The 24657-nt window shown below is 37.7% G+C and overlaps 2 protein-coding genes across 5 annotated transcripts; one reads left to right on the top strand and one right to left on the bottom strand.

Moving 5' to 3' along the window:
* Positions 1-3630: 3630 nt before the first annotated feature.
* Positions 3631-8976, bottom strand: cga (glycoprotein hormones, alpha polypeptide). Of its 3 annotated transcripts, XM_084742471.1 has the most exons (5): positions 8878-8976; positions 5347-5545; positions 5153-5258; positions 4736-4920; positions 3631-3931 (listed from the first exon to the last, which is right to left on the bottom strand). In XM_084742471.1, exons 2-5 carry the CDS (start codon positions 5371-5373, stop codon positions 3857-3859), a joined length of 393 nt encoding a protein of 130 aa, XP_084598597.1. In that variant the 5' UTR covers positions 5374-5545; positions 8878-8976; the 3' UTR covers positions 3631-3856. The 3 variants fall into 3 exon arrangements, with proteins under 3 accessions (XP_084598597.1, XP_084598595.1, XP_084598596.1); XM_084742469.1 differs by lacking the exon at positions 5347-5545 and having other exon boundaries at positions 8878-8945; XM_084742470.1 differs by lacking the exon at positions 8878-8976 and having other exon boundaries at positions 5347-6152.
* A 5272-nt stretch (positions 8977-14248) lies between these two features.
* Positions 14249-23758, top strand: LOC146310803 (heterogeneous nuclear ribonucleoprotein Q-like). Of its 2 annotated transcripts, XM_084742467.1 has the most exons (12): positions 14249-14406; positions 16186-16345; positions 17319-17437; positions 17721-17828; positions 18335-18448; positions 18669-18845; positions 19099-19234; positions 19715-19920; positions 20022-20171; positions 20499-20620; positions 21275-21600; positions 22226-23758. In XM_084742467.1, the coding sequence occupies exons 2-12, from the start codon at positions 16198-16200 to the stop codon at positions 22252-22254; spliced, it is 1635 nt and encodes a 544-aa protein (XP_084598593.1). In that variant the 5' UTR covers positions 14249-14406; positions 16186-16197; the 3' UTR covers positions 22255-23758. The 2 variants fall into 2 exon arrangements, with proteins under 2 accessions (XP_084598593.1, XP_084598594.1); XM_084742468.1 differs by lacking the exon at positions 16186-16345 and having other exon boundaries at positions 14257-14406.
* Positions 23759-24657: the final 899 nt, after the last annotated feature.

Raw genomic sequence — 24657 nt, 5'->3', positions numbered from 1 at the left:
AACCTAATCCAAGTATTGCAATAAAAAAAAGTGATGTAACTTGATTACTTTGTGGGTTTCTACATTTTTTGTCCAACTATTCCCTCTTTTGTTGTGTGCAAATGCATGTTTAGTTTAAGAGTAGTAATTATGAGCATTTAAATGTACTTTGTTAAGTAAACTTCCATAATCCTGTTGTTGTGTCAGGCTTGTGTTTCCACCCACACACCACTGTGGTCACCATCGTTTGAATTATGGGGGAGCTAAGGGGAGCTCGGGTCCCCTGACAAGGACACAAGCTCCCCTGTGTACTTTGAGACCTTTAGGGGGAGCTCTAAACATTTAAAACATTGTTCATTTACAGTGTGACAGATTATATTTTCTTTTCATTTATTTTATTTCTTTATTTTCCTTAAACAGCACAAGAGCTCTCTTTATTTGTAGTTAAAAAACTTTTGCTAAACAATGTTTAACAAATGTTCAGCTTTATTGCTTTACCATGTTATGTGCTCCAATTATTCTTTGATTTCGAAACAGCAGCCTAATGTTGTTAATGATATGTCTATTAAATGTTATTGACAGTATTAACTGTTTGTAGTAGTAACAGTAGAATCTTTTTTCTTTATTTTAAAATGTATTTTAAAATTGTTGTCCTGCTAGTAATCCCCATTTTACGAAACATATCTTTAATGTGATGACATTTTTTTCTTACAAACACAAGATATTTAGTGTTCAAACTGATTATTTTTACTGTTTTTATAAATATGCACTCATAAATTTGATGCTTGCAACATGTTCCAAAAAAGTCGGGATGTAATAAATCACCTTTTCTTTTAACAACACTCAGTAAGTGTTTTGAGAACTACTACGTTTTTGCATACATTTGGAGCGATGGTTGTGCACGCCCACAAAAATTAATGCTATGCATACGCAATCGCAAATGTGAACGCATGGTTAAATAAATAGCATATATCTCCCACCTAACTGTTGAAGTTTTTGTTGTAGTGATTCTTACTTGATATATGGCTTCAGTTGCCCACAGTCCAGGGTTTCTGTTGCCGTATTATGTGCTTCACAAGGCACCACACATTTTCAGTTGGAAAGAGGTCACTCTTTTGCTATGAAGCCATGCTGTTTTAACACATGCAGAATGTGTCTTGGCGTTGTCTTGGAGAAATAAGCAGGTATGTCCCTGAAAAGGACATTGTCTGGATGACATCAGATGTTGGTCCAAATCCAGATGTTGCTCCAAATCTTTCACAGATGTACAAGCTGCCAATACCATCACAAATGCTGACTTTTGAACTTTGCACTGTTAAACAATCTGGATGGTCCTTTTCCTCTTTAGCCTGATTTAGCATCCCTGATTTAAAAAAACAATTTTAAATTTTGACTGGCCAGGCCACAGAACACTTTTCCACTTTCTGTCAGTCCATCTCAGATGAGCTCAGGCCCTGAGAAGTCTGCAGCATTTCTGATTGTTGTTGATATATGTCTTAACTTTTTCATGATAGAATCTTAACTTGCATTTGTAGATACAGCAACAAACTGTTTTCCAAAGTGTTTTCGAACCCATGTAGAATCCTTTATACAATTATGTAAGTTTTTAATGCAGTGTTGGCTGAGGGGTCAAAGGTCAAAGGTCACAGGCTTATCTGACTCTTTTAATGATTGTAGATGGTAAAATCCCTAAATGTCTTGCACTTTAGTGTTAAGAAACACAGTTTTCACAAAGTGGTGGACCACAACCCATCACTGATTGTGAACGACTGAACCTTCCAAGGATGCCCCTTTCATATCCAGTCATGATACTGTCACCCGTTATTAATTAACCTGTTTACCTTTCGAACATTCCTAACAGCTGTTTTCTTGATCGTCCAACAACTTTCCCAGTCTTTTGTTGCCGCTATCCCAACTTTTTTGGAACAGGTTGCAGGCTTCTATATATTCACAAAAACAATAAATTTCATCAGTTTGAACATTACATATCTTGTCTTTGCACTGTTTTCAACTGAATGCAGTTCAAAAAGGATTTGCATGTCATTACACTCCATTTTTATTTGCGTTTTACTCAGTATCACAACTTTTTTGGAACTTTTTTGGGGTTTGTATTAGGAGCAGAAGCCAGTTGTGCAGTGCCTGGAGACAAACTCCAGTTGTAAGCCAGTGCTTTGGTCAGGGGTACTGACGGGAAAACTAGCCTAGCATATATGTTTTGTAAATCCGTAATATTTTCATAAAGTTTTAATTAACCTCCACTATCCCCAGTGCAATACTGTCTTGTCTTTGTTGTTCCTCCACAGTGGTAAGAGTACCCACCAGGGTTCGCTCTAACAACAGCCCTGATTCAGTGTGACTTGGTCAGAGACATTTCAGCAGGTCAGACAGCTGATTTATCATCTCACCTAAATGAAAACATGTAACTTGGCATGTTACTCTATAAGTGGTGAAAAACTTTTATGATTATGTTCTTCAATTGTGAAGAGTAAGGGTGCAACAATATATTCAATATCACAATATCACAATAAAAATACCAGACGGTGATGCCTTTTACTGTGATATGACATGGTTATTATTTTTTATTCTATTTTACAAAATTGTTACTGACTGCTGTATTGTTTTTGTTTTGCAACTGCACATATAAAATTCAAATATTCATTGCTATAACCCTAACCCATTTAAAATGGCCATTTTTGCACATGCTTTGGTCACGGCTGGCTAGTTTTATTTTATGTTATTAAAGAAGAAAAGCAGAAACACATTTTATAAGAACAAAAAAATGCTGAAAACATCAGATTTATCATTTAATAAATTACATTTTTTCAAATTTAAATTTTTCTGTTTTGTAACACTGCAATAAATATCATATTGTGGGCTCTTTATCATGATATTATCATACCTTGAGCTTTTGTCATTGTTATATCCCTCAGGAAGAGCATAAAATATTGAAAATAAAAATATTACTGTACATACTACAGTATGACATGCATGCCGGTTTACATCTTAAAGTTTCATACAACCCTCAAAATGAGGTTAAATTCATTTCCACAAACAAAGAGAGGGGCTTAACCTACATTTCTTAAAATTACAATCTACACACGTTGGAAATATGCAGTTTATAAGCATTTGTATTATATGTTCAGTTCTGGAGTTGTTCTGGTTTTTCATTATATTACACAATCTCCATCAGTAGATGGAGTTTTCTCAGATGTCGGGGGTTACATATATTGTGGCTGCCAATTTTGATTGGAGAATCAATTTTGTCAAGGCAGTAATCGAATGAAAAAATACATTTTCACTTATGTTACTATTTCTTACATTATATTAAGTTTCCAGGTGTATTTATATAAATTATCACAATATATGTTTTTTGCAGTCCAGTGCTTCACAGTTCAACAAATAATATTTGACTTTTCAGCCAGTCAAACATGTTTCACCCACACATCACACATTAATGGTGGAAACCAGCTCTCTGTAATCCAAATGACTCATGAAGATGACTCCAGTATATTTAAGATCTGGTAAGCGGTCCTTGCTTGAGAAAAAACTCAGAACCTCTGCATTAACAGACACGTGTCCAAAACAACTTGCCAACACACACGACAAAAACCCATGCATATCAACGTAAGACACACTCATGAAAATGCAACATGTGGGTGCACATTTTAATTGCTTTTCAATCTACAATTAATCATATACATCTATCAATGCAAAAATGTAGGCTAATTACACATCACAGACACAGAACGGCTACAAAAATATTATCTGGCAACACCAATACCATACAATTTAAAACACAGAAGCGCTCCTGCATATTAAAAGAAACACCATTTGTTGCCAAGCCGAGTTCTGCAGAATGAGCTCCATTTCCCATCTGTCATATCTTATGAAAATAGCAGGTGCTGCAGTGGCAGTCTGTGTGGTTTCGCACCCGTATCCCGGCCACCTCGATCTGGAAGAGGAACGGATGAGGAGGAAGAAAGGAAAGAGTGAATATTTACAAAGATATTTACAAATCTGCAGCAGCAAGTATGTATGATCAAATTCTTGTTTTAGCAGATGCTTTCAAAAAGGCTTCAGCAGTTTGAGTTACTCAAGTCAAGTCCTCTACAGAAGCCGAGAACAGCTGTACATGAAAGATTTGTTATCTTGAGATACTGAAGTAATTAACTTGTCATCTTGAGATAATGGCATTAAAAAATATTTGCATGCGCAGCCACTCTTGGCTTCCACAGAAGTTCAGCTTTATTTTCAACAATTTTATTCTTTACCTTTACATTTTTTTCTTAACATTTGAACTTAAAAGGTCAAAATTAAAAATGCAAAAAACTAAAACTAAAAATATAATCTTTATGTTTAATACTCTTCCGCAATAAAATATAATCTAAACTAAAATCAATATCAATATTCTAGACTAGTGTAGCATTTTATCTGCAGATATGGGGAGGTTTCCTACCAATACAACCAATTTCCTCAAGACTCATTTCTATCTTTGTTTCTATCTTTCTTTGTTTTGTTGTTTTCTTGACAAATCTTTTTTTTTTCATTTTAGCCTTCGCTGATAGCAAATAGTAGTGACAGATACGACTTTTTGGGGAGAGAGAAGGAGATGCAGCAAGAGAGCCTGGCTAAATTTAAAACAGGGATGTGGGTCTTTAGGTTATCAGGACATCACCAGTAACCTCTACAGTGTAGTCAGTAAACATTCACAGTATTTAAAGAAAAGTTTGCCTGACACGTCCTTTTTCTTTTTTACCTCGTAGCTGTGCTTTGCGACACAGCACGACGCCTCAGAGGTGATGTTCTTGGGGATTGTCATCGTCATCAGGACCTTGAGAGGCGTTGGGTATGCTCTGGAGAAGCAGCAGCCCCTGCACTGATAGACTGGATGATCCCTGGAGAAAATATTGTTCCTTCTCAGTGTGCACTCCTCACAGCCCACTGCAGAAAGAGAATCAGACACTATTGATCATGGACAGCTTGTGATATAGTGCCAGTAACATCTGAGACCTGAGATTAAAGGCACAGTGTACAATCTCTGTAAATAGAGATAAAGAAAAGCAGATGGTGCTAATTTACTGAAGGAAATCCTTGGTTCGTGTACTTACATTACATTTATAGATTAATTAATTAGAGTGAGTGGTAATTACTTAATATTATAAAAAAATCTTACTGTTTGATAAGTCAGTGTTGGGGTAAGAATCAGCAACGTAAAGAAGAAAAGACAACAGAAGAAGAGACAGTCCAGCTGATCTCACTGAGCCCATTGTGGTTGTTACCTAATAATCCAGAGACAAAAGGAAATAATCAATAAAAAAATCTCCATGATCAAAGCATATTTAGGTCAGATAGAGATATATATATTACCATGTTGACAGAGAGTTCCCCCTTCATTGTACCTCTGTGCAGGACGACTGCTTTTTATTGAAGAATTCAGCTTCACTCCGGGTCAATTTATACCCACGTCCCTCATGTCTCTGATGACTTCCTGGATTAAGTGAAACCTAACAACCTTATCAGTGATCTCACTGACTCACTGGTCACTTTGCAACCTTCCCCCTAATCCCTTCAAAGCACAAAATGAAGGACAAACAGTGGAAAGTCAAAACATACTTCCATCAGATTTCCATCCTGACTATGGATGCTGCACTTAACTCCTAGGTTTTTGTTGGTAACTGGGGATTGCTATTGTTCGTGGTTTTGTTTGGAGGTTTGGCAGATTTACAGGAAAAAAAATTGTGGGCTGTAAGTGTCTTAAAGGTTTTCTTAAACAGTGAAGAATGTCATGAAATATCACTTTTAAAACAATATCCTAGTGGCCAAAAACCTTTTGAAATAGTTGTTAGATCCAAAGAATAGATTTTTTGAAAATATTCTTATTATATAATATTCTTCCACATTTACATAAGTTGATTTTAAAGTAGGGATGCACCGATCGATCGGCCGGAACCGGCAGGTTTTCAGCGTGACCGGCCCTGACCGGTGACCGGCTGGTCAGCGTCACATATCCGATTCTGTGCCCGTCATTGTCACACACGAGTTCTGCACGATGGTCACGTCATGTGCGCAGCAGACAAACTGACTGTGACATCACCACAGCGCTGATGACAGCTACATACACTCAGTCACATGTTTGCATGCAATTGGTGTTAGCGACAGATTCCAAGTACAGGATAAAGAGAAGACAGTCTACAACCAGACAGAGCAGCTGACAATGTCGCAGAACAGCTGTAAACTTTGTAGCTCTTCAGGCTGATGTTAGCCAGCAGCAGACTGCTGTTCACAGACTGACAGTTAAAATCTCACCTCCTGTTCTATAACAGAATATAGAATAAACAACCTGTGTTGATGTGTCCCCTTAAACATTTTGTCATTCAGACTCGTTAACTTATGCGTCTGTTTTCTCACTGTTTTTCTCATGATCTCGCGAGATCGCCTTCAGCTGATTGATAATCTTAATATAAAATTATAATAAGGCCTGGCTGTAACATGGACAACTTTGGAGAAAATTTAAATAGTATTTAATGAATATTTAATAGTCAGTGTCTTATTACAAGAAAAGTTGCAAAAATTTTTGTGAATGCTGTGAATTACAGTTCTTAGAAAGGCTGAAAATCGGAATAGGCCAAAATTGGAATCGGCAGGTCAGACCCTTAAAAAAAATCTACAAACTAATACAATATGTCAGTCATTAGCAACAACATGCATTTTCATTTTTTGTGCAGTGTCAGATTTTTTAAAATACTCATTACCACTCATTCTTACAAAAATAACATACACAAAAATTGAAATATTAAAATATTTTCTATATAATAAATGGAAGCTAGATTTTTTTTTTACAAACTGGATTTCTTTGTGGTGGTATCGGAAAGTACGAAATGTACTTCTTTGTAGCAGACATACAAAAACAACTTTGAGACTGACTGCAGGATGAGAGCCAAAAAAAAAAAACAAACATGCTTTTATGCTCCAATGGCAATGGGATCAAAAATTGCAGTTTTGCCAGTAGTCAATGGGACAAAAATATCTTCTGGGTGTAAATTGGAGAGCATTTTCATTACACAGTTTATTTTAGACATATTATAGGATATGAAGTTGAAGTATCTAAATTAACACAAAAATACACAACCTGACCAGAGTGTATGCAATATGCATTAACAAAGCCAAAATGATTGAAAAATTAAAATCCAAAAGGACAAAAATGTCGACGGGTGTTATTGAGGGTCAAATAGTGTTCATAATTACACCATGTCTTAATAAGGGCTAGGGCTGAACAAATAACTAGTTGCAATTATTTTGACTGATCTTACTATTGCAATAGGATTTGTAATATTGGAGGAAAGGATATTTTTTTACATTATTCTCAGTTGAAAAACACATTAAAATGATTATGGTGTGTTATTTTCAGGGATCTGCACTAAACTAGAGAATGATGTGTTGGCCAGTTCACCTCTGCAGCACCACAATATTTAATTTAAAATGGTATTTTGACCTTCACTTTGCCTTTAAAAAATGTTGCACATCCTGCGATTTGAAAATTGCAGCAGAACATATTGCAATAATGACAAAATTTAGATTAATTGTTCAGCCCTAGTAGAGACTAAATTCTATCTGTCTTATTTTTTGGATCAACCAATCACACCTTTTAAAAGAATAAATCATACCTAGCAACAGGGTCAACCACACCTCCTCACCAAGATAAAAGTTTCTGTCCCTTTTTTTTCATTTTTTATAATGTTTGTGAATATTATTCAGAGGAGAGATACATGGCTTTCAGTGAGATGTTGTAGTGAGGCCCTGCAATTACAGGTGCACCTCAAGTGTATTTAATGCAAACACTGAGGAGGACTGATAACAACATGGGGCGTGTGCTCCACCAGCTGAGCTATAGGCGTCGTCCCCTGTATGATTTGTTATTGAGATCAAAAGTCAGTTTCTCCAGAAACTGTAAAATAAAAGATCGGAATCGGCAAGAAAATTGAAATCGGTGCATCTCTACTTTGAAGGACCAGTGTGTAGGATTTAACGGCATCTAGCAGTGACCTTGCAGATTGCAAACACCTCTCTCCACCAAACATGTAGGAGAAACTATGATGGCTGCAAAAACAAAGGAAAAACACACCTGTGTTTGGCTTGTCCACTTAAACATGGAGGTGCAACATGGCGTCCTCTGTAGCAGAGGACCTGCTCCCTCTGTAGATATAAACAGCTCATTTTAAGTTAACGAAAACACAAGGATTATTTTTCAGGCGATTATACATTAATTAATAGATACTTCTGAATATTATATTTCATTTCTGCTGTATTGTGCTAACACACCGGACCTTTGTAAAATTGCTTTAGGTGTAAATAAAATGTATTCACAGACACACGTAAGTTGCAAAGGTTTTGATCTTCCAAAGCACTGAGATGCTTCCTAGAAAAGATGAATGAAACAAATTATTTGAGAGCTTCCTTTGAGTTTCTCAAATTAATGGAAAATAATCTGACATTAAAATCTTGACATCAGTCAAGAGCTGAAATGTACAGCAGCATATTGCTGCGACTCCAGCATAGCTCTTTTGAGCTATACTGGCATGCTGGCATATGCTTTAAAAACAACACATCTTATTTTAAATATAAGAAATCTAGCTAAACCTACAAAAAGCATTACATAAATAATTTATTTTGAGTGTATTTTTTTAACCATAATTTTACTCTGTACTGTATACTGAGACAAAACTCATTTCAGTGCTGCGGCTCCTTCAGAACTGGTGGAATTGATGGATGGAAGAAGTTATGAATACATGAGGAGACATCTGATAGTTGCTAAGGAGCATCCATCTGTCTACCTCCAACATCCTAAATGTCAAGGATGAATATGAATGTATTTTGTATTTCATCTGTGTGTTTACTTACGTAGCCATGTCCTGTGTCCTTGGTTGTGCTGGTGATAAATCCTTGGCTTAAGACTGGTAATTCAATAAGTGTGGAAGATGAGATGTTTATATCACAGAGATGTTTAATGGCTTGTATCATACAGTAGCGTTTGTACCCTTTGTACAATGTACTGTAAATCCTATAATGAGTGGTGTAAATTGCTTGTATTTTTTAAGCATAAAAACATAATCTAAAACAATAAGTTTGAGGATATGTGCATCTTTCCTTTCTGTCTATATTTGAAATCTTTTTTCGACCTGCTGCACAGCCTCTTGATTTATGAAAAAAGCAGTGGTGCAGAGTTTCTTATGTTCTGCAGGTACATAACAAGGCCAAGATGCTCAGACTCTCAGACCTTTGCATGGTACATTAATCTGTCTCAATGAGGAGGATGAGAGCCACGGAGACGTTGCGGAAAGCCCCAGGTGTAGAGTAAACGGCGTACCTTACGTGGTCACGCTCAATGAAACACTAGTCAGATATGTTCTCAGAGGCTCTGGTGTCAACATGGACGCTGTTGCTGCAGAGGAGAGGGCACAGGGAGACATAAGTGAGGTGAGCAGGTCATGTCTATTCTCAGCCAGGCTCCGCTCAGCTCAAAGCCAAGGTGCTCTGGATGGCATCACCGAGATAACCACAGACATGTCAGTGACACCAGACAACAAATGAGGTCATTAGCTGAGATCTGTGTTTTCTTGGTAATAAAACTAATAACAGTGTTTATGTAGCAGTAAAGAAAAAAGTATATTCCTAATCCTGGCTCATTCCCAGCTCACTACTGTTGACTATGAAATATATTCATTAAATCAAAGAGTTCTAGACACCTGAGTGTCACAGCAGGTTGATTTTGGTAATATTAAAAGTATATTTGGTCTGATAAACTAACCTTCCATGTAAGATTGGCTTTTGCAAAACTAAAAATGTTGCACTCTGGACCAGTGCAAAAATTCAACCATCCATCTCATTTGCCACATATATATAAATATTTCTTTTTTTATACTATTATAAAATTTTTAGACTTTTGCCTTCAAAGCAAAGCATCATATTATTAACTTTATTATATACCTTATTCAGAGCTATATATCTTTAGTGTTACATTATGGTATACTATATCACTACATATTACCTTTAGGAATTGCCAAACTAGACGAGACTAGTTTTGCTCTATTCCTGGATGTCTATGTGCTCATGATTATGTTATTTGATCCCGCAGACACTAAACAATTGAGCTAAAATAGACTAATATTGCTGTTTGATGTAACTTTACACTACACCAAATTCTTAAAAAAAATATTCTGTCCAAATGCATTTAATGGTTTCTGACTCTTGGAAAGAGGAAAACAGTAGGCTATTCTGTGTGATCTTTTGATAACTATAAGGTAATGTAATAACTAATGTAAAAAAAAAAATAATAATTCACTTCCATTCACTGAGCCGCCACAGTCAACTCAGCCCTGAGGGGGCATGGTGATCGTATCATGATTGGGTATTAAAGGAGCATCCTCGAAAGGCTCAGTTGTGCACAAGCATGGCACACTTTGGAAAACCACAGTTTGTCGCTGCATCTATAAATGCAAGTGAAGATCGTCCTATGCAAAGTGAAAGCCATATATCAACAACATCGAGAGACACTGCAGACTTCTCTGGCACCTGAGCTCATCTGAGACGGACTGATGTAAAGTTGAAAGGTGTGATGTCTGTGGACTGACGAGTCCACATTTCAGATTGGTTTTGGATGTCCTCCAAGGTAAAGAGGAAAATGGCCATCAAGATTGTTACCAGCACAAAGTTCAAAAGTCCACGTGAAAAATGTTATAGAGGTGTGTTAGTGCCCATGACATGAGTAACTGTCATTAATGCTGAAAGGAACAAACAGGACATTCTGTGACATTCTGCCATCCCGATGTTGTCTTTTTCAGGGACATCCCTACTTATTTCAACAAGACAACACCAAGACACATTCTGCACGTGTTACAACAGTGTGGCTTCATTGTAAAAGATTTTAAGTACTAGTTTGATTTTAGGTACTAGTTTGATTCTTGTGCTGCTATAACTAACTTAATTTTCCCTCTGGAAGATCAATAAATTATTATCTTATCTTACACATTCTTATCCTTTTGCATCTTCTATCTAGAATTGCAAAAAGGAATAAAGACCTATAGTGCTGAACAGAGGTTTAGCTAAACTGTTCAGGAGCCAGATTATTTTGCTTTGGTTGATGAGGACACAGAGACACTCTCTCCACACGGTGGCATGAGAGATCTGTAATACAGGAACAATTACCACCCTTATCTCATTCAAGAGTTCGTACGGAGCCACAAAAAAGAGTCTGTGCTCATCGTCAGACTGTGTCATAGTTACTGTATATCACTGGAAACAAGGCAGACATCGTCAGAGACAGATAAGCGTGAAGCTACAATGTTTTCATGAGCATACAAATAAACAACAAAAATATGCCACTGTGTCAGCTTTATTTGGAATACTATATTTAGTCTGGTTAAATAGACAATTTGATGTCAGTAAAGACCCTGTTCATTTCTCAAACTCAGAACATGTGCATTATAATATTCCATTTGTTGCTGATTTAGATCCTGGAGCCCTTTTATCTGAGAATCTTGGCAATAATTAGCAATTGTCTCCTAAAAACAAGAGGTTTTTTTTGAACAATGAATAGTGCTGCTGTCAACTCATTCATCTTAGACAGTGGTGAAAAGTCAGTTTACTCAAGTGCTAAACTTAAGTACAATTCTGAGTTAGTTTTTGACACCACTACATTTATTAAGTACCTGTAGTCAGAGGTTACTTTGCAGATAAATATTGTATTGCTTATAATAAAATATAATGCATTATCATAAAGTAAATTAAACTACCCAAGAGGATAAAAAATGATTAAAATTAGCTCTGTTGCACCCAGCTTTGAATATTCATCTTACATGTTGACTGCATCAATAATGATGATCTAAAAGTAGAATGTATAATAATGTCACATAGACAGATCAAATATTGCTTTTATACTTTACATACAGTTACTTAAATAAGATTTAGGTTTTCTTGTAACAGTGTTTTTTAAATTGTAGCATTGCTACTTTTCCTGAAATAAAAGCTCTAATACTTCCACCAGTAATAGATAGGAACAGGGACTAAGCAGGGACAGGGACCTTTTCTGTCTTGTTTTGTGTCATTCAAAAATGTCTGTGCTTGTAATTTGCATTTCTCTGTGAGGCAACTTGCAACACACTTTGGATTCTGTCAGTGAAGCAGTGTTGAGAAAACGTGCCATGAAATCATTCTGTAGCTCTGTTCCTCAACAGCTGCTCAAGTTATTCCTCCAAATCTTCCAGCCATCATCATCATCCAGCTGTTTGCGCTCTATACCTGTGGGGGTTGTTGGAGTCACATACCTGCTAAAATTTTATTATTACAGCCATGAGCCAAACATGAAGCCCATCAATCACCCTGATTGTGATGAAGATAGCAGATAACCCAGTCCCAAATTCATACCCTGCACTGTGCTGTCACTGCAAAGTTTGTGCATTGCCAAGTATTGTCAAGGATCAACACTGACACAAGTAATTTTAAAATGACAGTTACTGATAGTGAATCCTATATTAACTTTTTATTGTAATCGCATATGGCCTACTGCACTTTTCAGCTATATGAGGTACAAAATTGTGAAATGTGCATTAAAAAAAAATCATTTTTAATTAACTATTGTTGTGTTGATGTCCTGGCCTACACATCATATTCTACAGAATTGAGAAAACTTCTGTGTTTGATAAAGATCCCTGCAAAAGCACACCATTATCATTTCAAAGTTTTTAAATGAAAATGAGAATAACGTAAAAATGATCGCCCCCTCTAATATCACAAATCATATCAAAATCTAAATAATTGCAATTAGATATTTTTCCAAATGGCTCAGCTCTACTTGTACTGTTCAATATGTGAACCCATAAATTATTATTTAAAAGGTGAGATCTGACCAGTTTTCGACTTGTAATTTTGCAGCTGATACTCACTGTCAACATATTGAGAACAAATGACATTTCTTAAATAAATAATCCAGTTTATAATGCATGCATGATAACACATACAACTTGTCTTTCCTATCCTAATGTTGCAAAGAAAACCCTTGTAAAATCACTAAGAATTGTTATGTAATTTTGCATTGCATAACCAAAGAACTCTTGAGAAGTGCAAAACGTTGCCCCATAAGGTGGCCAGACATCCCCGGTTTCTGGGGATAGTCCCTGTTTTTGGTGGCCCGTCCCCAGCTGGAGCTGTCTCCAGGAACAACACTGTTTTTTAACTCATAAAAACATTACATTAAAAACAGACTTACAAGTTGCGTTGCCTGTCATCGTGTGTCTGATTGTTAGAGTGTGTCTGTGTCAGTTTGGTAGTGTTGCTTACTCTCAATTAATCACACTGTATTGTAGTTTGATTGTTTTCTTTATTGAGTGTTCCATAGTTAACCATAGCTTCATTCACCATGCTACTATAGACTATGTTTTTCTGGCATGGTTTACAACATTACTTAGATAGTACCTAATTTTTATCACATTACATATATTACAACATTTCAGTTAGAATGACCAAAATGCATGAAACCAGAATTGACCCCCTTTTTGGTTTCTTAAATAATAAAACTGGTTATTATAATTATATACTGACTGCAGAACTGAAAATGTTCGCTCCAAGTGCTTTAATTTCTGTCAGGTCAAACAAATAATAGTGCAGTTTTCTATACGCATACATACACTCTGACATATTCTTTTGTTCATGTGGGAGATGAATGTTAAATCTGTGAGAAGAGTGACACAGTGTGGTGAAAAGCGGGATCTGCATATCTCATTACTTACAGTCATGCAGGCAAACTCAGTTGTGTAGGGGCATTAAGTGCAAGAGTGGGTCTGTTAAGGTCCCAGGTACGGTGTGTAGTTTTAGATTTAAATATGCAGGAGGTGCATTTGATAACATTTTGTCTTAGAATACTGACCACATTTAAAATATATACCCTGTATTTCATTAATAGCGGTACTGTATTATTAGTAAATTATTAATAATATGCAAATTATTTTCATTGTTAAATTTTCTTGTTTTATTTCAATATTTACTTTAGAATTTTACTTAATTTCTGGCGTTTAGTCTAAACATTGTGCTTCTGTATCTACCCTTTTAACTGCTTCATTAGCTCATACTTGTTTTCGTCAAATAAACGGTGCTGTTTTGGTGAAAATACTCATCGTTGGTAATTATGATGGATGCTGTAGATGACCTGCTGCTCTTCTGTAAAATGCATACAAGGCAAGCCCGTGCAGGGCGGTCCAAGAAACCCCATCGACGAGACAAAACTCGAGGCGTGAACGTGGCAGCCATTTTACATCATCAAGAGTGAATGACTGGAGCCGGATCAGTGCCGGGAGTTTTACACTTTTTCTGTCTTTTAAATATCACATTTATCTTCCTAAATAATCAACACCATACACGTTGGTGATCCAGCGGCAGGTAGGGCGAATGCTTACTAAATTGATCACGTGATTGTTGCTTAACTGATTGCTAAAAAGTCTGAATCGTGTGGTGCTGTTTCAAACAATGTGGAAACTGGTGGTGGTTGGGAACGAGTTCTCCAGACCGGCTTTTTGAAAATGGACTCTTCCTATATGGCGGCACGTTGACAAACCACGCATCTAGCAGGCTAAAGCCCTAGCCTCTAAGGCCTAGTTGTATCTAATAAAAATTTAAAGCCATACTTTGACTGTCGGTGAAGTCCGTGCCGACAAATGACGTTGTAACAATGGCCTCAGTGAAATTCCGTTCGAATTAGCATGTTAGCTTCAGCTAGCCTATTTTGACAGATCATGGAATTGACATGCTCATTGTCATCGTATGCTAACAGCAGCTAGCTGGCAAAAGCCCGTTATATTGGCAGGGAATTTCGATCCTGCGCTACTGTAGTGCTAACTGACATGCTCCCTGCCTAATAAAACACTAAATCCATATGCACTCATTCAAAACGCATACAGGCGCGTCATGTTATTGTCCCGATGAAGATCCCCAGTTAGCTCGATGGCTCTAACATTAGCCGTGCAAACTAGCCCGCTAGCTAGCAAGCTAGCCTCTCAACGTGTGCGAGTCAGTCCCTCCCCGCTAAATCTAACGTTATCGCTACATCTGATAAAAATAATGTAATCCCTATGATTTGTTAATGTTACAGATTCAAGATTCAATGTTGCTTTGTCCAAGGAGGTTATAGATAGTTTTAACGTTGCAGAAATGTTTTTAACCACAGAGAAAGCACGTGCTTACCGATATGAGATGGATTAGCAGACACTACATGATAGAGGTTGCATATATTGAGGATAATGATAGTAAAGGCCAAAACAGACCAATGCCGTACACGTTTTGTTGAGTCCTGTGTTGCCGCAATCAGTAATATGAACAGAGAGCAATTAGTTTGCCTCTTTGCATTAGTTCATGCTTCAGTATCTGTCGACACAAACACATGGGAGGTGACGGTTAGGTTGGCCATTAACGTGATAATTGGAGTATTTACCTCAGTGTCACAATATGTGCTGTCAAAGTGTCAAGAGACTAAATGCTAAAGGGTGCATACTTGGTCAGCCACCGGAAACCAGGGCTCACTCTCTGATGGAACACGTGTATCAGCTATCTAGCCTGTGCTGAAGTCAGCAGTGAGAAGGTAAGCTAACATGTAATTTAGAGACCAAAGCAGACCAGGCTTTTGCACCAGCAGCAGCGACCAAGAGGGCTGTGATACAAGCGTTAGCAAGTGAACTTGGCTTCATCTGCACAAACTTCGTAGCCCAGGACAAACCAGAATGGAAAATAACTGCCACATGGACACAACCCCAGTAGTTTTCACTGTTCTTACAAGATGTCATTGATTTCTGTGGGGAATTTGGTATGTGCATTGTCTGTCTTGCGCTCGATGTTGAAACATCTGTCAACTGCCTATATACAGGTTTCTGGGCTTCTACTTCATGCAAGCTGAGAGCTGCAAGTGTTAACTCAGGATAGTGGAAAGTCTCCAGACTGAAAAGGACCACATGACCATGATAACTTGTGTTGAACATGATGACATCCCCTGTTTATTGATAATTTGTGCATAGTAATACAAAAGTTATCCAAGATCATAACTGGTCAACCCATTTTTAAAAAAACATTTTTTTTTTTTTTTACTAATTTGAGACTTTGCACTCTCCTGAACACATCCCAAGTCTTGCCCTTGACCCAGGATTAATTTGGCTCATTGCATTTACACAGATTTCTGGAGACATGGCCACAGAACATATTAATGGAAATGGTCCAGAAGAACCAATGGACACCTCTGCTGCAGTTACCCATTCTGAGCACTTCCAGACTTTATTAGAAGCTGGTTTACCACAGAAAGTTGCTGAAAAACTAGATGAAATTTACATAGCAGGTAAGACACAATGGATATACTTGCATATTCAAATATGCAATTTTTCTATGTTTATCGATATCTTGCATGTATTGTCATTTTATCACCTTTTTGAATGTGGGAATTGGGATCCTGAAGCAACTTTTTGTGGTTTCCCACCAAAATGGGTACTGCAGTGCTACAAAATATTAAATTACACATTACCAGTGTGAAAATGTGTAAATGATTGCAGCATTTGCATTCCCAACATGGTTGCATGATCACTGGTGTCAGGGCGAATGAATAGTCTTCTCCCTGGGAGTGTTTTACTGAGCCTGTCCAGTTACTCCATTTAGTGAAATTTCTCTGCACCCTGTAAAAATACCACAATGGGATGGATAGGTATAAGTATGTCTGCTACAGTACAAGTATCCGTCACATTGGTCAGACCTATTCAAGTTTGTATTGGCTGAGCTGCAGCGGCAAAGTTTGGGGGTCATTTTAGGACTTGTTTGGTCGGTCAGATCTAGAAAAGTACTGGTCTGGCCTTTTCAGCCAGATGGGGCCGAGGCAGAAACAATGGCAGCAGCTGTCTGGTGTGTGGCTGCCTGGGACAGGTGATGGCCCCTCTATAGAGGAGAATGCAGACCGGCTCATTAGAAACTCCCAGCCACAGTATAGAGGGGCACTGGCATATCGAGTTGCACTGTCACATCTGTTGTGATTAGTTCTGCAGAAACGTGCTGGTTGGAGAGCAAAGTGCAGCCTGACCGAATACAGCTCCATTAGATTAGGATGCTCCCGCCCCTCTCTCCTAATCATAGTAATCATTACTTATCCATTTTACAGTTTAAAGAGATTTGTTAGGCATAATGACTCATGTAAATGCTTCTTTGATCCTTTTCAGTTATACTTAAATTTCTTTCTTAATGACAAGGTAGTAATGAAGAGTGTCTCAGTCTTTTCTGGTAGTAGCTCATCATTTCTCTTTCTGTTGTCCCACCTCCCCCTCCAGGTTTGGTGTCACACAGTGACTTAGATGATCGAGCGATTGAGGCTCTGAAAGAATTCAACGAGGAAGGTGCTCTGCAAGTCCTTTTGCAATTTAAGGACAGTGACCTCTCACATGTTCAGGTATGCAAGTGACACCGTTTTATGTAGTATTTAGATCATTTTTACACTTCATTCATTAAAGTGTATGATTGTGTGTAATTTATAATGGCATAACATATTGGAGTTGTGGTTGCACAGTAGCTTTTAGTTATCATTGACCTTATCTACAAGATGGACTCTCCCTGACTTGTGTAACACCTGATTCTTTTTCTTTTGTAAATCCAGAATCAGAAATCGTCCTAATGATGTTGATATGTTTTGAATCATTCTTCGATAGCACTCAGTATTTTTTCTTTTCTTCCAGAACAAAAGTGCCTTTCTTTGTGGCGTGATGAAGACGTACAGACAGAGAGAGAAACAAGGGACCAAAGTGTCAGACACCAATAAAGGACCAGATGAAGCAAAAATCAAAGTGAGAACTAATTCTGTGTTAAAAAAAAAAAAAAAAAAAAAAAAAAAGTTCTATCAGATTTAGACCTAATACCTTTGTCAATATTGCAACTATATTGTAGGGATGACTAGCGATGCTTTCACAAAATATTATCACAATGACATTTTTGATAAATAAGCATCAGTCATGTGGATATAATTACTATGAGGTTAAAGGTGGATAATAGAACAGTGTGGTCAGTTCAGAAAATTACACCACTTTGTCATTTTTTGAAATGGAGTATTTAAAATCAGGAAAATCCCACACTTATGCCATATCACAATATTATGTATCCAAAATCTAAGGTAATATCAATATTATATCAATATGTTGCCAAGCGCTAATCTGATCTAACACTTAGAATTACATGTGCAATGAGTTTGACATAGGTTTATTTTTATAAATATTATAGTATATTCAGGATTTTTTTTAATCTATGGATGTTAAACAGTATCCTTCCTTCCTTTTCTTTATTTTCTGGTCATCAGGCTTTGCTGGAGAGGACTGGCTACACACTTGATGTGACAACAGGCCAGAGGAAGTATGGAGGTCCCCCACCAGAGTCTGCTCACTCAGGGGCACAGCCAACCATCGGTACAGAGGTACAGAACTTGTCACCTTTAAGTAGTTTCAGAACATTCAGGATTCATATAGTGTCCAAATGATGAAATTTTATTATCCTCTGTAGTAACCATGGTTACACTGATAGTTTACCGCTAAGAGCTGACTGGACACTTTTTTACCTGAATGCCATCTACCCCTTGTCTTTATCTTATTTGTCAATTTTAAAGAGTGTCTCTTCCTTTCCTCTCAACCCGCCAGATATTTGTAGGCAAAATCCCCAGAGACCTTTTTGAGGATGAGCTGGTTCCGCTGTTTGAGAAGGCTGGGCCCATCTGGGACCTGCGCCTGATGATGGATCCTCTCAGTGGCCTGAACAGAGGCTACGCCTTTGTCACTTTCTGCACTAAAGAAGCTGCACAGCAGGCTGTTAAATTGGTATGCCCACCCTACTGCAAGTATGACCTGAAAGAGATGGAGAGGGTCTGATGGAATTGTTAGTTAAAATGTAGATGGTAGGATTTAGTCTAGATAATAAAGTAAGCTAATTTAACGTACAATGGAACTGGATAATGTCTGCAAATAGCGCTTAAAAAAGACAGTAATCCTAACAAGTTGCAATATGCTCTGTTATGTTGATTTGGTTGAGTTTTTTCATTCTTACTTACACTATCCTCCTATGCCTTTGCAGTGCAACAACAATGAAATTCGACCGGGTAAACACATTGGCGTGTGCATCTCTGTGGCCAATAATAGACTGTTTGTTGGCTCCATCCCCAAGAGTAAAACAAAAGAGCAGATTGTTGAAGAATTTGCAAAAGTCACAGGTGAGTCAGCACCATCTTTTGCTCTTTCATTCTGCATAATTTATTCAACAGCTTTCCTAAATTTTAATAATATTTATTATTTTTTGTGTTGGACAATTACATTAGATTTGCTTTACATTTAAAACTTGTTGTGAAAGAATCAGTGGTTGAAGCTTTGACGAGCATTTCCCTTGTGTGTCCAAATGATGACCTCATTACTATGCTGGAGTGACTCACGTTACTATGATGGCTTACCGCTAAGATCTGACTGGACACTAAATCTAATACACTCAGTTTTGTGGAAGCAGATCAGCTGCCTGCTTCTAAAATGAAACTGTTGTGATCATTTGTTCTTGAGTCAAGCTTTTAAATTGTGGATTGTTTTTATTTCTTAAGTGATTGTGTTTGTGGCTATTTTTAAAAGCAGATTTGATGCCATTGTTATAACAATGATTTCTGTTAAATAAATCCACCCCTCTTCCCTGTTTTCTGTCTCCACAGAGGGTCTAAATGATGTCATATTGTACCACCAGCCAGATGACAAGAAGAAGAATCGGGGCTTTTGCTTCCTGGAGTATGAAGACCACAAGACGGCAGCTCAGGCCCGCCGCCGGCTGATGAGTGGCAAGGTGAAGGTGTGGGGAAATGTGGTCACCGTGGAGTGGGCTGATCCAATTGAGGACCCAGACCCAGAAGTCATGGCCAAGGTAAGGCGCACGGCCAGAGGTCATCAGTAGGATCTTTGTCTCTGCAGTTGTATTTGTTCACCATTCTGCAAAAAAACTGAACCTCATGTTTCTGTTACCAGGTCAAGGTGCTGTTTGTGAGGAACTTGGCTAGCACTGTCACGGAGGAGATACTTGAAAAGGCCTTCAGTCAGTTTGGCAAGCTGGAGCGGGTGAAGAAATTGAAAGACTATGCCTTCATCCACTTTGAGGAAAGAGATGGTGCTGTGAAGGTATTTACAAAATACACTTAGTCACTGCAGAGTTAATGGTGATTTGTTTAAGGACAGATACTGCATACATTAACTGAAAACGGTTTCCCAATTCAAGTATTATAGGGTTTATGGTGGATGCTAATTTGCAAGTCACTGGAAGGATGTGTTTGAAAATTAGAAATTGAAACTGAGGTAAAAATAATGTAAACGGCGTTAAGCAAGATATCATAAAGCTAAATAAAATCTCTAGCTACAAGTTATTATGAAGAAATTGTTTACAGGATTTTTATCCTGAACTCAAACTCCAGTAAAAACCTAATTTCATTATCCTGATCAATTACACAGGCTCTGGCTGATCTCAATGGCAAAGACCTCGAGGGAGAGCACATTGAAATCGTCTTCGCCAAGCCCCCCGACCAGAAGAGGAAAGAGCGCAAAGCCCAGAGACAAGCCGCTAAAACACAAATGTAAGCAGGAATAGAATAGAGCCTGTCTGAAATTATTGATGATATTGATATTGCCCAAAAAGCTTTATCAGTCTCATCATATATATTGTCTGTTATGAAACTGTTTTTTTTTAACAAAATAAGTAAGAAGTTAGTAAGTTGTCCCCCCCCAATTTTAGTTCTATGTACATACTTTTTTTTTAGTTATTAGTTTCACATGTTTTTCTCATTTTAAGTTGGAGTTTAATTGTCCTTATTCAATAAATGGTTCTGCTAGATAAAACAATGTCAAATGTGGCACAACTACTACAATTTCTATACTATCTATTAATAATATGTTAAATTCTTAATGGTAATTAATCATTAACATCCCTAATAGTTATTTGTAATTATTAAAAATAGAGATAGATATCGTTTTTGGACGATGAAGGCCTCCTATATATATGTTTGACACAAGTGTGTACCACATTTGGGGATCATTGCAAATAATGTGTGATAACGTATTCTGTATGAAGAATATTGGCTGGTTTATCTAAATTTTTTGTCCCCCCAAGATGCAGCTCCAAAAGTCGACTGTTGATCAGGCTCTACTTTTTAGCCATGCATTTGGCAAATGTAAATTTGAATACAAAGCAGGATGTCATGTTTATGTTTACTTTATGTCTCCTCTTTCAGGTATGATGAATACTATTATTATGGGCCTCCCCACATGCCACCACCCACGAGGGGCCGTGGCCGAGGTGGACGGGGAGGTTATTCTTACCCCCCTGACTATTACACCTATGAAGACTATTACGATTACTACGGATACGACTACCACAACTACAGGGGCGGCTACGATGACCCCTACTACGGCTACGATGACTTCCAGGGGTCTGGGAGAGGACGAGGAGGGAGGGGAGGAATCCGCGGTGGCGCCAGTCAGACCAGGGGCCGTGGTGCCGTCACACCAAGGGGCCGATTGGGCTTCTCCCAACGAGGAGGCCCTGGAACAAGCAGAGGTAAATGAAAACTTTTGTTTGATACCATTTTAAAGTGGTTAAAATCAAAATAATAAGGCTTAATTCTTTTTTCCACATCATTACTGCTCGCTTGTGTAAAAGAACTTGCTACGTGGCCCAGTTTATTTTGAGTAAGTGTCTTTAAGAGGCCAGAAAAAAAAAAAAAGACTACTTGGCTTGGTTGCAGTGTCGACATATGTTGTGGGCCAGTTATCAAAGCACACAGTTCAGAGGAATGACATGATGGAAGAGGTGTAGAAGATGTGCAAATGAAAGCAGCTGTAGTTGGGAAAATTGAAAGTTGAGGATTTAATTGTCTTGAAAAGAGAATAATTATAAGGCTGCGCATTGAAAAAAGTTCCACCTGCTTACTGGCGTCATACTAACCCCTAACAGGTGTCATCTTTCAGAGCAGTCGGCTTATTTGCCAGCAAAAAGGTCATTCACAACGTACTGTACTTTTAAGGTGGCTGACCCTGGTGGCACAACAGTCTTCAGTCTAAATTTTGTGGGATTTCATTAGTCTGTTTTAATGCTCATTGATAGGAAATGTGTGCAACATGGGTGTCTGTATTTTTTTCAGCAAAGTTCTGTACTAATTTTATCTTTTCTCTCATCGATTCAGCAGGGAAACGGGGCCGAGGGCGGTCCTGACCTGTCACAGTGGATACTGACTTGATGTGTGGGGTTACACCGTAAGCTGCAATGGATGTTAAAGAAAAAAAAAGAAGCACGACAAAAAGGTCCAATGATATTCCAGCCTTACAGAAGAAGCATCTCCCCTCCCCCCATGTTTTTTTTAATCTTCATTTATTTCTGAAACTGCCACCTTAAGAAAAAAAAAAAAAGATGAATGACGGAGGATTCTGAATACTCGCCACAGCCTCTTTTGGCTTAAGCCCTTGTACCCAGCCCTGATATAGGGCTCTATGTATTGCCCTTACAATCTCCCCCTTCCCTGTCCCCTGAACATGCCATTTTTTAAATAATTATTGAAGAATTTGCACTTTTTAAGTTCTTAGGTTTGAAGTGGCTCAAAGGAGCTTGATGCTATTGTATATTTTTGTGCTAATCGCAATTTTTATTGTCGAAATATCCATGTTGATCTTAATCGTTTGATCTGGATGTTTGACAGAGAACATTTGCAGGTTTTTAGGGTGTACCCACCTGGCATGGATAAGTCAGGCATTCCAGGAAAGTGGTTCTTTTCAGAACTAGTCTTTAAAGGGTTGGTTGACTACCTCAGTACAGAGGACTAAACTACCCGGCCTGTACTGTAAATAGGGAAACTATATTGATGAAAGCAGGGCTTGTTTTCATACAAAATATGCACAAGAGCTGCGGCGCAAAAACGATGTACTTAATGTAATATAGTCATTTCAGCTGCAGCTCTGACACTGCAAACAGTCAAACTGGGCATGCAAAACAATCTCATATGATGAGTCTGAACAAGCCCTGCTTTTATCCTATTTTGAACTGAATTAGCCGCCTTGCTTCTTCAGAGTATGTAGTTACTGGTTGTATAGTTTTTCGGATAAAATGTTACTTTTGTAAAGGCTTCAACATCACAGGCATCCAACTGCCTTTGATTTAAAAAAAAAAATGAAAAACAAAAATAAAGCCCTGCAGTGTCCCTTTTGTGCCACTGTATTATTCCAGTGGGGTTGTTTTTATATTCATTTTCAAACGTCAGAATAATGTAAAACAACCTAATCAAATCCACCATATAAAAACCATGTTAATCTTGAATGATCCCTTTCCATTTCCCAAAGACAGCAACTATGTAGAAGATCCTTCGAGTCAATCTTGATGGATGACTGAATTGCCATATTGCCCAGCCAGTTGAGCATGTGTGCCTAATGTTAGCTGCCACGACTTGGTGAGGGATCATAGTCACATAGTGGTAGAAGGGATACTGCAGTGAATGATTTCTATTTCCGGGTATAGCAAAAAGGAAACTGCTCTTCAATCCCAGTTTTCTATACAGTTAACTCCCTCAATAAAATCATAACAACCACCTTTTGAAAAAAAGATGTTAGCAGTTTTAAACTATTGTTGGTGGCCAACAACGTTTTTTGCATTCCTGCAAATAAATTGTTTTATACTGTAAAATGGAGGTGAGTGTAACTTATTTTTGTAATAAAGTTTTTGATTTCTATCTGTGTCTTACTCTTTGGATAAAATCTTCATGAGATGCAAATTGGCTGGTGTTTGATTGAGTTTGGCAAAAGGTCTGTCTTTGAAACTACTCATCATGGATTTGTGATTGTGAAACTTGGCTCGGTTTCTTTTTAAGCGTCCCAGGAAGCGAGACGAGTGAGCAGTCATGTATATTACCACATCTCAAACTAAATTTAGCATCACTTTTACAGCTTACAGTGAATGGCATAATTAAAGGCGCAGTAAGCAATTCTGGAGAAATGCAGTTGATTGAGTCTCATTCCCAGGTTCTCACACCAACATTTTGGGTTGTGGGAGCAAAGCGGGAATGAGACCCAACAATAAACTCTTACCAACTTGTGATTGGATCCTGTCACGGACTAGATTTTCTAAAGCTTAAAATCAGCAAAGAGATGGTGCAGAAGTCTTAATTTTCTCAGTTTAATTGAAATATGCTTAAAGGTTATGAATTTGTTGCCAAAAATAAACTGCCTACCCCAGCTTTAAAGGAACTGACAAGACACAACACCAATATAGGTCAATTACTATGCTCCCATTTTCACTTGGGAGGGGCAGTATGGACCTTCAAATGTATTAATTTCTTAATACATCCGTGGAGTGGAGAGCAACTTGTCTTTTTCAAGGTAATTTATCAATATACAAAGAGTTGTGGTCCCTACATAATAATGGGACAAAATACAACATATCGATATTTTAAGAAGGTGGGTTTTCTTTCACAGAAGTATTCATTGACAGTTGACCACAGTAGACTATGTATCATGATTTTGATGTTTAGTTTAATTTCAACACATCTCTCTCTCATGTAGAACTGCAGTGCATAGTCGATTGGAAGAAAAACATTGTTTTCAAGTAAATAAGGAAAACATTTGCTGTTTA

This window comes from Lutjanus erythropterus, chromosome 18 (genome assembly GCF_056507025.1).
Source record: "Lutjanus erythropterus isolate fLutEry1 chromosome 18, fLutEry1.hap2, whole genome shotgun sequence".
Lineage (NCBI taxonomy): Eukaryota > Metazoa > Chordata > Actinopteri > Lutjaniformes > Lutjanidae > Lutjanus > Lutjanus erythropterus.
The sequence above is the reverse complement of the archived record's forward strand: the minus strand, read 5'-3'. Positions and strand labels throughout refer to the sequence as shown.